This window comes from Hermetia illucens, chromosome 1 (genome assembly GCF_905115235.1).
Source record: "Hermetia illucens chromosome 1, iHerIll2.2.curated.20191125, whole genome shotgun sequence".
Classification (NCBI taxonomy): domain Eukaryota; kingdom Metazoa; phylum Arthropoda; class Insecta; order Diptera; family Stratiomyidae; genus Hermetia; species Hermetia illucens.
Window position 1 is genome coordinate 147,226,116 of NC_051849.1, and position 13,002 is coordinate 147,239,117.

Sequence of the window (13,002 nt, forward strand, 5' to 3'; positions counted from 1 at the left end):
GCAGAGGGTGTGCCTCTGGAGAATATTCTGAGATTCGCTAAAGCCTGCGAACGTCGTAGGCGGAAAGCTATTGTATAGGCGATTTACGGGGATAGTACAATGAGCCTAACAATGGCCTGAGTGCTCGGAGCTGCGCCTCCCCCCAGTAAACTAAACTAAACTAATGTATGGTAACACGACAGTTCATATGTTGCGGTCTAAAAAAGACTGATTTGCCGCTGATAAAGTACCTATTCTATAATAAATTAACTTTTCCTGACTAATAGAAAATTTATCGGACATCATGGTTCAAAACGTGTGCAACTATTACCGCCATTGAAGAGATGAATAGATTAAACAAGACGTTATTAGAATCGATTCAATGTCTGTTTGCCACACCCGATTTACATGGAAATGACTGAACCTATTGCCACAAAATTTGGTGAGAACGTATGGCCCATGAATCCCTTTACATACAACGGGTAGCATCATTTTGCACTGATTTTAAGGGGGAATTCCCCATACATGCGAAAAGGGGATGTACGTTTTTTTTGCACAGAATATGACTATGTGGGATATTAAATGAAAGGCTCGATCAGCACCTTTCGAAACCGATCCTGATTTTTACGATTAGCTAAAGCATAGGGGAGTGTAACAAGTCTCGTTCTCAGAGCCTATCCGACCGAAAAGTCTGCAAGAATCACAATGGTGCAGTCATACAAAGTTTAAACCTCAAGATACATCCCATTCCAATATCTGCTCAAATCTAGTTAATAATAGCCTATACCATGTTTTAGAAAGTTACCCGAAACCCGCCTTAAATTCGTCCTAGAAGTACAAAATTTGGTATCATTATAATTAATGACATAATACATAATTCTGGAAAGTTTGAAAAAAAATCCAACCATTATTAACAAAGTTATATTAGGTCAGAATTGTGTATTTCACATGATTTTATCCCACTCTCAGACGTGTATGACGTCATCATCATATAAAGCGAATTCATATGAACTAAAGTGACCCCTTTATGACCTTCAACTCCCCCATTTCGCAATCAGCTTCAACACTAAGGCCTGGTTTCGAAATATGTGATCTTTCATTTTATATCACACTTAATCACATTAATAATAATAATAATCGTTGGTGCAACAATGCATATTGGATCAGGGCCTTGAAGTGTGTTAGAACACTTCATTCAAGACCATAACGGTACACTACAGAATAGCCTGTAGGAGGCAATGTGGTCAGCATTGCGCTTGCCCGAGATTATTACCCTGATTTGCCTCAGGTACTCATTCACAGCTGAATCGACTGGTATCCGACGTCAAATCACGATGCAAATTCCACTGCCACCAGTGAGATTTGAACCGCAACTTTGCGTATGACAGCCTAGTGCTCTAACCACTAAGCTATCCGGATCGCATTCCTCCCTTTAAATTTGACATAGAACGATGTAACTCTCAGTTCCCACTTTTCCACCAAATTTGGTGCCGTTTTTTGAAAAAAGTGCGTGTGACAGACAGCCAGCCAGATATACGGACAGACAAGCAGCAAACCGATTTTAACCAGGTTTTGTTTTCAATAAAACCCTAAAAAAGCGGTTCTGTCATTTATGAACGCTTGAAAACATCACCAACTTGAAATAAATGAATACTATTCGTACTTACCTTTGAGAAAAAAATTTAATTGATTGATCATTTCTAACAGTAATTTAGGAAAAGAAATTTTCTAAAAAAGACGGTGATATTGGGGAAAACACATAATTTAAGCGACGAATTGATCAAAAGCAAAAATATCAGTGGATGGTCAAACATGGACGATAGGGATAATGCCCTATGTACACATATGTAGCACAGTAAGCCATATTTTAGAGATTTTTCTGAACAATATGTCCCCGACACAATCCAATAACTACAATTCGGAATTTTTGGTTTTTCAACATTAATTAATTCGAGAAAGAGGGAACCTAAACAATTTATGTCTACGTGGCAGTGATTTTACGACGACATATATTTTCAAAAATATTTTCGTAAGATTTTTCTGACAAATATGTATATACAAATAATTCAAATATTCGGAAAATAGCCGCAAACCGGTAACTGATAGATGTGTCGTCATTGGAAAGATTTACACTTCTAAAACGTAGCACCAACAGGATAACCCTATCGGAATAGAAATCTTACAAGCGCACATCTAAAAGTTTTCTCCAACAGGTTTGATCGTTAGCTCGTGAATCTGAAATTGACGGAAAGATAATAATAAATTAGACTAGAAATACCTTCATCATACATATAGTACATGTTTATATTTATATATGAGCACTGTACTTAAACAAAAGAGAAAATCATTTACCTGGACATGAGGTGGGGTCGAGATGGCAAACAGTATAGCCTTAGAAATATCCTCAGGTTTTAACATTGGCCTATCGCGCATGTTATCTGAAATAATTTCCGTATCAACCAATCCAGGACTAATGCTCTGTCAAAAAGATAAAAACCAAGTACGTGAAAGAGAGCAACAAACCAACATTAAACTAATTAATAATATTTAAATTTTTGATAAAGGCTTGTAGTGACCGCGGCTGCGCGACAGGAGCGGAATCTCATTCGACTCTTTCTTAATTAATTTGCTTAAACAATGCATTTAATAGTGTGCAATTGCCTTAATGTTCGCCGCAGATTGCACATTATTGAATGCATTCGAGCGAATTGATCTTGACAAGAGGCGAATGATTTGCCGCATCCGCAGGCGCATGCGCATGTTGCCGCAACATTGCCTAGCGAGTGAGAAAGGCTATGTAGCGGGAATAGAAGCGGTGCACGAAGAGAGAACGAGGAGAGTGTTGCTTGGTGAGGGAAAAGGTGCGCGGAAAAAGAACTGGGAGTTTTTCGATTTGGCGTTGGAGGAGGTGGACAGGTTGAAGGAGCAAGAAGGTGAAAGACTTGGAGAAGTTGGGGAAAAGAAAACGAGGAAGTGGAAAGATTGGAGGAGCAACGGAGGAAGAGCAAGAAGGGAGCCTTTTCTTTTGGAGTGTAGGAGACGAAGCGACAAAGGAAGTGAAGTTTTGAACACGAAAAGTGGAGGCTTTGTTTCGATAAAAAAGTATAATATATTAAAAATTAATTAAATTATAAACAGAAAATAAGAAAGTGAGTGAAAGAAACCTAGGTTTATGCTTAATTTGAAGTTGCATTAAGGTGGAAGTAGAAAACTAATAGAATTAATATTTAAGTGGATTTTACTCTTTCGTTAGTGCTCTAACGGGAAATATTTGAAATATAAATTAGAATAAATCTAAAATTACACAAGCACATTACACAAGAGTAAAAATTAGGGCGTTAGATATTGATGATGTCCTGTGACATAAATAGCGATCGGATTTTTATGCATTCAATATTTCGTGTATATTATCACTAGTAACGTCAAAGGACACAGAGCATGCACAACGGCCAAAGCTGCTACTTGCATAACTTACACTAAGTGTTATTGATATATGCATATAAATAGTTTAATCATATTCCTGAGAAAATTTTCGTTTTTTAGACTTTGTACACCAGCCGCCAACCGAGCTCGGCGTGACGACCTGGGTTAGTCATTGTTTTGATTTTCTTTTCTTTATTTTCTTTTTATTTTTATTTATTTTTCATTTTTTTATTATTTTCTTCTTTGAATTTGACCAATTGCTTATTTTTATTTTCATTTTTGTTTGTTATGATTAATGTTATAGAATTGGATAAACAATGAAGTGTGAATAGAGTGATGGTGGTTTGAGGACTTCCTCCCCTTAGTTCCTCCTTACTCCCGCAGAATTCCTATTGAAGGGACATCCTCTAAACGAATAATTGGCCGGAGGATGTCGAGGAAGGGTGGGAACCTCAGAGGCCGCGCCTCGTACAAGATCTGAGGCGGAAGAGACGGCAATTGAGACGGTGATCCGTCGTGGATCTTCCCCTCCTTGATCGCGGCACTCGGGTCCGGAGACTAACGGCTCCACGCGCGCGGTCGAGCCGGTTTTTTTTTTTTTTTTATTTTCCAATTTAGCTCGCGTTCTGTTTGTCCATCGATAGGCCGTCGCGAAATTCCTTGTAAAATCGACTTTAAAATCCGGTGCGGACCCACGCATCGGACAAGGCACGTTGTTTTACGTAATGAAGCGTGAGGGATCAAAGCGCTCAAAGGACCCCCCCACATTCCCGAGCCTGGCTAGCACAGAGGCGTGCAAGAACGTGTCGACCGAGCACTTTGATAGAGCTTCAACCTTTGTGGGCGGACCTTCACGGTCAATTTTGCCAATTTGTTTAGCTTTTTGGGATAGCTCTGCCCTCTAGGTCGTTATCGGCCACTCAGGATGATCGACTTGATCTCCTATTCCACTCATATCATTACAGGCTGAATTTTCAACCCCATCCCCGGAAGGTGGAAGGAGTTTATGGAGGGGCGGAGATCTGCTCTTTAAATCCGCAACCAGAAAGGATGCCGTGGAGGCAGAAGCGAAAGAGCTTCTGTCTCTAAACTTTATCATGATGATATCAAAATATCCCATAATTTGAAGCGCCATGACTTTTTAAGGGGGCTGAGCGTCACGATTTATCAACGGGGCGTGAGAGAACTCCGTTTCTCCATTCATACCGTCCTTTGTTCCGGAAGGATAGAGATCGGAGTTAAGCCCCAATTTTGAACCCCATAGATTTTTAGGGGGATGGCTCCCGTGATTTTTTAACGGGGTTAGGAAGGAGGGAGCTTTCTTTTTATTCAACATATACTCTTACTCCTCTCCCTTCCATTGGTTAGGGTTAACCTTTCAAATTCTCCCATGATGACATCAAAAACCCCTATTTGAAGAGTCCATTACTTTTTAAAGGTAGCCTTTTCCCTCCCCTTTAATAAACATTCCACGACCTGAAAATTCAACCTTTACCAAACATTTAAAGAAAAAAAACTGCATTAGACATAAAGTAAACTACGAAATGAAGGAGATATCAGTTACGGTCTTAAATGAAGTGCTCTTTTTGTTTTTTTTGTTTTTTTTTGTGCGTACACGGAGGGGGAAAATCTTAGAAAGACACGTCCGAAGCAGCTCCGCCGCCCGAACGGCGGAACAACAGCGGGCGCGTGTGGGATTCACACCCACTAAAAACCACCCCCGGTCTCTCCAGCCCCAGCCCCGCGGGACCACCATTGAGGTATTACTTCGCGGGGTAGGTTTGCTCTTAGGCACTCATCCTTCTCCTATTTGCAGCTTTCCTCCTTCTTTGTTCTTTCAGCAACTCCTCCTGCATTTGGATGATTGCGGAGCTAACCGCAAGCCACTTCTCCTCGGACTCCAGCATCTCAGGAACCAAGCTCTCCGGGGTCCCGCTCCTGCCCAGCACCTGGTTTAAGCTCCTTCTCTCCATCGCAAATCGTGGGCAGTGAAACATCACATGCTCTGGATCCTCCGGTATGCCATCGCATCTGGGACAGTTCGGAAAATCATCCAACCCAAAGCGATGCAGATACTGCCTGTAGCAACCACCGTGTCCTGTGAGGAACTGGGTAATGTGGTAGTTGGTATCCCCATGTTTTCGCGCAAGCCACACCCTAATGTTGGGAATGAGCCTGTGCGTCCACCGACCTTTCGCAGACTCGTCCCATCTGCGTTGCCAGAGATCAAGCGACTCTGACCTTGCCGCATTTCTACGCTGTGCATGCCCCTCCATATGTCTTGCATTGTACAGGACACTCATTTCTTTGGCCAGAATGTCAACCGGGATCATGCCTGCCACCACCAATACTGCCTCATCTGATGTGGTTCTCAAAGCACTGCAAACCCTCAAAGCCATCCGCCGGTAAACCGAGTTCACCTGCTTCCGCCTCTGAGAGCTTGCAAGCGCCTCTGCCCACACAGGCGACGAGTAGAGCAGGATGGAGCGCACCACTCCGGCTAGCACCAACCTCCGGCAATATTTCGGCCCACCAATATTTGGCAACATTTTTGCAAGTGCCGTGGTGGCACTGGCTGCCTTTTGGCATGCATACTCTAGGTGCTCCCTAAAACTCAATTTGGTGTCAATTATTACCCCCAGGTATTTGATAGCCGGCTTTGATACGACCGTATGTCCACCGACCTCCACTTTTACAGTATTATTTTTCCTGCGTTTCGTTATCAAGACCGCTTCCGTTTTCGCGTCCGCCAAGGTCAGCCCGGCCTTTTCTAGCCAGGACTTTACCGCTCTCACCGTTTCCGTTGCGTAAACCTCCACATCTTCTGGGTGTTTTGCTGCAACAACCACAGCTAGGTCATCAGCAAAGCCGACAATCGTAGTCCCCTCTGGGACGGGAAGAGCAAGCACCCCATTATACATGATATTCCACAACAGGGGACCAAGTACCGATCCCTGTGGTACCCCGGCTGTGACAATGTACTCTTTGGGGCCCTCATCCGTCCCGTACCAGAGAGTCCTCTCTGAGAGGTAGTTTTCCACCAAATTCGCTAAGTATCCGGGGACACCTATGTCAGCCAACGCCCCTTTAATTCTATTCCAGTTGGCCGAATGAAGTGCTCTAACACACTTCAAGGCCCTGATCCAACATGGATTGTTGCGCCAACGATTATTATTATTATTATCAGAAATTGAAAGCAATTTATAAACTCATTAAATTAATTAGGCTTCTATTTGGGCATGTCTGTAAGTTTTAGTTGTGGAGAAGGTAAGACAAAAATGTAATTTTCAGCATACATTTAAGGGTAGTAGTTTATCAATCGCACCTGCTCATAAATATATACTTCACTTCAAAAATTACTTTCGCTTGCTTCACAGCGCGTTACAAATAAAACTAATTTTAAGAGATTATGAGACTAGTGAAAAAGTAATATAGGAAATATTTACTGGAAATTTCCACTTGATTAAAAATTTATTTGATAAGAAATTGTAAATATGGCACTCACTGTTATTTTCACTTTTGTTCCAACATTCGCGAATTCTTGTCGATATGTTTCAGTCATAGCCGTTATAGCAAACTTGGATGGGGCGTACATATTCATCGAAGACAATCCGGTATTCATAAAATTCCAAATTTGATACCCGGCCACGCTGTTAACGATTAGAATATGCCCATCAAAGTTCCGATTTTTCATAGAATTGAATGCTTCACGGGTACAGTAAACAACCCCCATAACATTTGTCTCTATCGTTTCGCGAATAGGTGTTGTGTTATCAGGAGTTATCAAACACAAGCCACGCTTCGCGATACCGGCGTTGTTCACCAGAATATCGGTCCCTCCAAGATTGTTCTCGATCCATCCAAAGGTCTGTTTCACATCTTCTTCGTTTGAAACATCGCACCTGATGGGGTGAAATCGGGATTGTTGTTCTGCTGGTAAACTATTCCTGAGGACGATCATTCGTTCATAACGGCGAGCTAAACCTGCAACCGCCAAGCCGGCCTCTAGCAAATCCTTCACAACCGCGGCTCCGATTCCCGAACTAGCCCCGGTCACAACGGCCACCTTATTCTGCCAACGTTCCATGTTCACTCAGGTTCAAATAGAAACTAAAAGAGAATTTGTATAAGATGGATAATATAATAGATGACATATGTACATACATATATAAACAAGAATTGGTTATCTCTTCATCTTCCAGCGGGGCTAGTTCAATATTGCTATTAAAATTTGTGTCCTCAGTTTGGTGTGCTGGCAGATAACCACTAATACAGGAAATAGATGCAAGTGTAAAAGTCTCACAACGGTTTGAATTTCAGAAATAAATATTTTACCTAATGAACAGTAGAATAGATAGTAAGGTCGGATTGGAGGCTATGGAAGCAAGAGAAGAACAACATTCACTACTGGAGGCAAAAAAATCAACTTGGACCCCGGAATGAATGCGGGCTTTTCTAAACTGCTTGTGTATAGTACCACAGAATGTTTGTCAGACTGTCAGATCGTTCACTTCAACATAAAACTGGCATTAGTAGTTTTTTAGGGTGCTAACGTTCTAGCCTTGTGCTCCACATTATGTCTTATCAACTGCAATATTTTGTACTTATAAAGTGCTCGTTTAAATATCTGAAAATTTCTCATCATTTGCTAAATTACTGGATGCAGACTACAAGTAGTCTATAATACACAATTCTACCTTAAAATTATTATTTTTTCTCATAGGTAATAAAAAAAGTAAATTGTCCAGGGCAACTTCCCCACTGCGTCCCAGAAGAAAGATTGTGCGCCTTAAATACTTAAATACTTAAATAGTACTATATATCTATTAACTATAGTAAGTTGCCTTTAACCAATAAGTATTTTTATTACTTACCTACTCCCAAATGCTTCAGTCTGGCATCTGGCATTAAATTCTCTCCCAGGGACCTTAACCTACTTCGCACAAATACCAGACACTGTCCAAGAACATGTATGAACGTTTCATCCCTCTCCTCACAGAATCTGCTGACAGTGTCCACAGATATCGCTGGCTTCCCTAAGTCATCATTTAGCCAACAACCCAGTGAGTATTCCTGCTATTCTCTTCAGGTTCTTCTTAGTACACCGCGTTGCGAGCGCTAATCCGTCCATGAATTCTAGGATCAACTAAGCATAGGCCTCAAGGAACTGGGGTAAGAGTTTTGTCACCAACGGTATACCTGTTCTTGACTATTGTGGCCTACTCTTTGCACACGATGCTTGATAAATATTTGAATGGCGAATAAAACAATATGAATGAGGAGATAGTGGGAATGTAAAATGAGTTCACTCCGTTTGTTACGCAGCACAAAAATGCGTCGCTTCGCCGGATGCAGCAAGGGCTGAAATAGCCGACGAGATATCGGGATGTGCAAACAGAGAAAAAGACTCGGAAAGTGATGCAGCACTTGCGAGGGAGATGCCAAACCAAACAGTACCACGCAGTGCTGTTGTTGCAGAAAGAGGAGCAATGGGAATGCTGACCAGATGACTACAAGCCAAGTGTGAGTCGACTACTCCTGCAAAAGCCGAAGAAAAAAGGCTTATCAACAAATGCGCGACAGTTGTGACACGCATGCAGTCTCCGACGTTTCTCCAGAAAAACGCCAACAAAGCGATGAAAAATGGGCTGATGGAACTGAAGAAGCTCCTCGATAGAATGGATTTCACACATGGGGATTAACAGAACATACGCGAAAAGCAGAAACAAGAGCGCGCCCCCCGGTAAGAACACCGTAAGCGCCTAACGGATCGCCGAGAGCCCGTTACAGAGCGAACAGGGGAAAAAACGAAAGATGGAAAGGGCATCGAAACCCGTTATAGGATCAACCCCGAAGATTGCGGGGAGAATTGTCTTATATTCGGAAAACGGAAGGTGGCGGAGTCCTGGTCGAATTCAGCTCGAGGACAACAGATAAAGGTACGTTCTATGAAGCGGTCAAGGCGTTATTGGAAAGACGTGTTCTCTGGCAATGCGAGACCTTGACTTCCTCACAGAGGCCATTAAGCGCGAATGATCGAAGGCAGCTAACGTCCGCATTAGTATCATCTCTACGAACACCCGAAGCCAAAAACTCGTTAGTGGAAGTTACGCAATACGCGAGGAAGCTTCTAAATAGCGGCAAAATCACTGATTGGATAGTGTGTAGAATACGAATCTAGACCGCCTCCGCCAAATGTGACCGATGTTTAGATTATAGGTACACGTCTACAATCTGCCAAGGACCTGACAGGGAAAAAACCGAAGGGGCAGGCTAACGTGCCACAGATGCGGACAGGCCGGCCATAAAGCAAATACCTGTAGCGAAAATGAAAGTTGCGTTCTATGCAACTGCTCACGAGTTACTAGCGTAGTCCGCTGCGGAGACCAAAGCTGATATAGTGCTCATCAGTGAACAGTGTCGAAACAAGAACCCTACTTCATGACACCCCGACATATCAGGTACCGCAACCATCTGGGTTCGGTACGTCAGCCACCTCAGAGTTCTTGACCAAGGCCGAGGAGACTCTATGTTTGGATTCGGTGTTTATTGGAAAAGTTTTCCAGAGTCCATCTAATACAAAATAAGGCAATTCCGAACTTTCGACGCAGGCTTGATGCTCTGGACGATGCTAACTTGGACACAGGGAGACGGATCTTGATCGAAGGTGACTTCAATGCCAGGACACTTGAATGGGCCAGACTCCAGAGGGAAACGGATTCTCAAAATGGCGGCGAGAACATAACTTGTATAATCAATGTGTGATGGGCGGTGTTTCTAACGAAAAGGTTTAAGGAGCAAGCAACCCGAAAAATCGGGGCTCTGGAGAAACGCAGGTCTTTCAAGGCAGGGCGGATGGACCGCATTGCACTGGCACTATTCCTTGCGCACCCCGTACGGGATAATGACGGTAGCGTGGGGAACGCCGAGAATTGCCAACTTTTTTGTAAACGAATTGAAAGAGACAGTCCTCTCTATGAAAAACAAGAAGACGCCAGGATCCGATGATATCCCGGCCGAGGTGTACAAACTGGCACTCTAGCATCGGCCAGACCGACTGCTCGGCACATTCAACGCTTGCGTGAAAGTGGGTATTCTTCCTTCGCGTTTGAAAGCAAACCGAAAGCGACCCTGAGTTGCTGTCTTCAAGCCGACCACTTTACATGTTTGACACTACCGGGAAACTGCTGGAAAAACTCACCAGAAATAGACCCGTTCATCGAGCAGAGCACACAGCCACTGAACTCGGCGGGTAGCACTCCTCCGCTTGACGTGAGAAATGCCTTCAATTCAGTAAGATGGAAAGACATTCTAAGCACACCAGGCAATACTTTCCATGTCCCGAGTTATCTTTTATGGATATTCATGGATTATTTGAGGAACCGCTCCCTGCTCTATGAGACGCTTGAGGGTCACAGGAGGATTTAGGTCTCACCTGGAGTAGTGCACGGATCTTTCCTAGGACCGGAGCCCCTGGAATGCTTCATATGATAGTCTGTTTAGACTTGACATGCCAGAAGAGTGGTGTCTGGTCAGTTATGCAGATGAGGTCACGACGCTTACTGCTGGACCCACCGTCGAATAGACGCAAAGAAGACTTGGCATATTGGTGTGGGGCGTAAGCGGATGGATGAGTGCTCACGGTTTCAACCTTGCCCTGGAGCAACCGAAGTACTCATCCTAACTAAAAAGAGAATTCCGACCCTGCTTCCCATATCAATCAGCCAATCGACAATCAAATCAAAACCAATGGTTAAGTATCTTGAACTGACTCCTGACTCAAAGATGAGCGTTTTTGAGCAAATCAGAGCAACAGCAAACAAAGCTGTGGCTGAAGTTTCCTTGCCGAGCTCATAAGTGGCATGGAAGTTTTCAATTTTACTTACACAAGATTGGAAAGGCACAACCTCCTGATTGTGCGTTTCTTGTGAAATGTAGGATGGGATTCATTAGCAGCTCTATTTAAACACAGGGGATATCTCTCTAGACAACACTGTCGAGGAGATGCTGAAGGGCGGTGGCAAGTGGAGCCGTGTTGCGTATTACATTCGGATTCTTTTCGTTGCTCGGTGGAAGGACTGTATGACGGCGGTTCCTTGAACTAATAATTCCCTTCCTCGTCTCCCCTCCCTTTGGTGGAATGAATTACATGATTTGAAGGCTCCGTGAGGCAGAAGAGTTCGAAGGCTATCCCGTAGTAATGTGACAAAGGTTTCCAGGCTAGCTCTCTGGCGATGGGAAAGTGTTCAGTTAGTAGTTTGATGGCGTAACGTTGAGGGAGTCCAGCACTCCATGTGTAAATGTATTCACCTACCCTACCCAAAAAAATAAGGTATTCTCACCCCAGTTTTAAGTTTACCCGGTTGGACCTAAGTGCCTAACTGGCCGCTTGAACGTCGGGCAGAATAGAAACGTCCTGTCTCTATAGTTTGTCTAAAAAAAACCTCTAACTCACTAGGATGTTCATCGATTGGTTCAAAGTTCTTGCAACAACGGCTCCGTACCCAACTTCTTTGCTGTAAAGGATCGGTCCGTGTACCATGTAATCCGTTGCTCAGAGAAGGAAGTTTTCCTTTGTGATGCTCGTTATTTCAACCCTTTACTTGAATTTGTTTGCCATAAAAAAGAAATGGAGTCTTTTCACTTTTCTTATATATCACTATTGACGTCTTGAATTATGATAAAAAATTGCCAATTAATGTATGTAACAATTTTTTGTATTTGATAGTTAACAAGTAGGAAGTATCATCATCTATCATCCGAACAATGATTATAATTTTAATTTAAAAAACGTTAAACAACCGAGTTATAAAAATAAATTTTCGAAAATAGTAGCGCAAAAAATAGGTCATTTTCACGATTTTTTAAAGATATATCATCTTAACAACTTTCAATAATTTTTCTGCATGCAGTGACTAAAATTGTAGCGAACTGGGTCATCTAATCCCCAAAATGTCATTATCATCAACAGCGCAACAACCTGTATTCGGTCTATGCCTGCCTTATTAAGGAACTCCAGACATCCCGATTTTGCGCCGAGGTCCACCAACTCGATATCCCTAAAAGCTGTCTGGCGTTCTGGCCCACGCCATCGCTCCATCTTAGGCAGGGTCTGCCTCGTCTTCTTTTTCTACCATAGTAATTGCCCTTATAGACTTTCCGGGTGGGATCATCTTCATCCATAAGGATTAAGTGACCCGCTCACCGAGACCTATTGAGCCGGATTTTATCCACAACCGGACGGTCATAGTATCGCTCATAGATTTCGTGATTGTGTAGGCAACGGAATCGTCCATCCTTATGTAGGGGGTCCAAAATTCTTCGGAGGATTCTTCACTCGAACGCGGCTAAGAGTTCGCAGTTTTTCTTGCTAAGAACCCAGGTTTCCGACGAATACATGAGGACTGGCAAGATCATAGTCTTGTACAGTAAGAGCTTTGACCCTATGGTGAGACGTTTCGAGTGGAACAGTTTTTCTAAGCTGAAATAGGCTCTGTTGGCTGACAACAACCGTGCGGGGATTTCATCATCGTAGTTGTTATCGGTTTGGATATTCTAACCTAGATAGGAGAAATTGTCAACGGTCTCAAAGTTCTATCA

At 43.0% G+C, this 13,002-nt stretch overlaps 1 protein-coding gene across 2 annotated transcripts; it reads right to left on the minus strand.

The window, feature by feature from the left end:
- Nucleotides 1-1,970: 1,970 nt before the first annotated feature.
- Nucleotides 1,971-7,866, minus strand: LOC119661567 (farnesol dehydrogenase-like). 2 transcript variants are annotated; one of them, XM_038070961.1, is made up of 4 exons: nt 7,738-7,866; nt 6,908-7,512; nt 2,332-2,457; nt 2,173-2,214 (listed from the first exon to the last, which is right to left on the minus strand). In XM_038070961.1, the coding sequence occupies exons 2-4, from the start codon at nt 7,487-7,489 to the stop codon at nt 2,173-2,175; spliced, it is 750 nt and encodes a 249-aa protein (XP_037926889.1). In that variant the 5' UTR covers nt 7,490-7,512; nt 7,738-7,866. The 2 variants fall into 2 exon arrangements, with proteins under 2 accessions (XP_037926888.1, XP_037926889.1); XM_038070960.1 differs by lacking the exon at nt 7,738-7,866 and having other exon boundaries at nt 1,971-2,214; nt 6,908-7,489.
- Between the last annotated feature and the right edge of the window lie 5,136 nt (nt 7,867-13,002).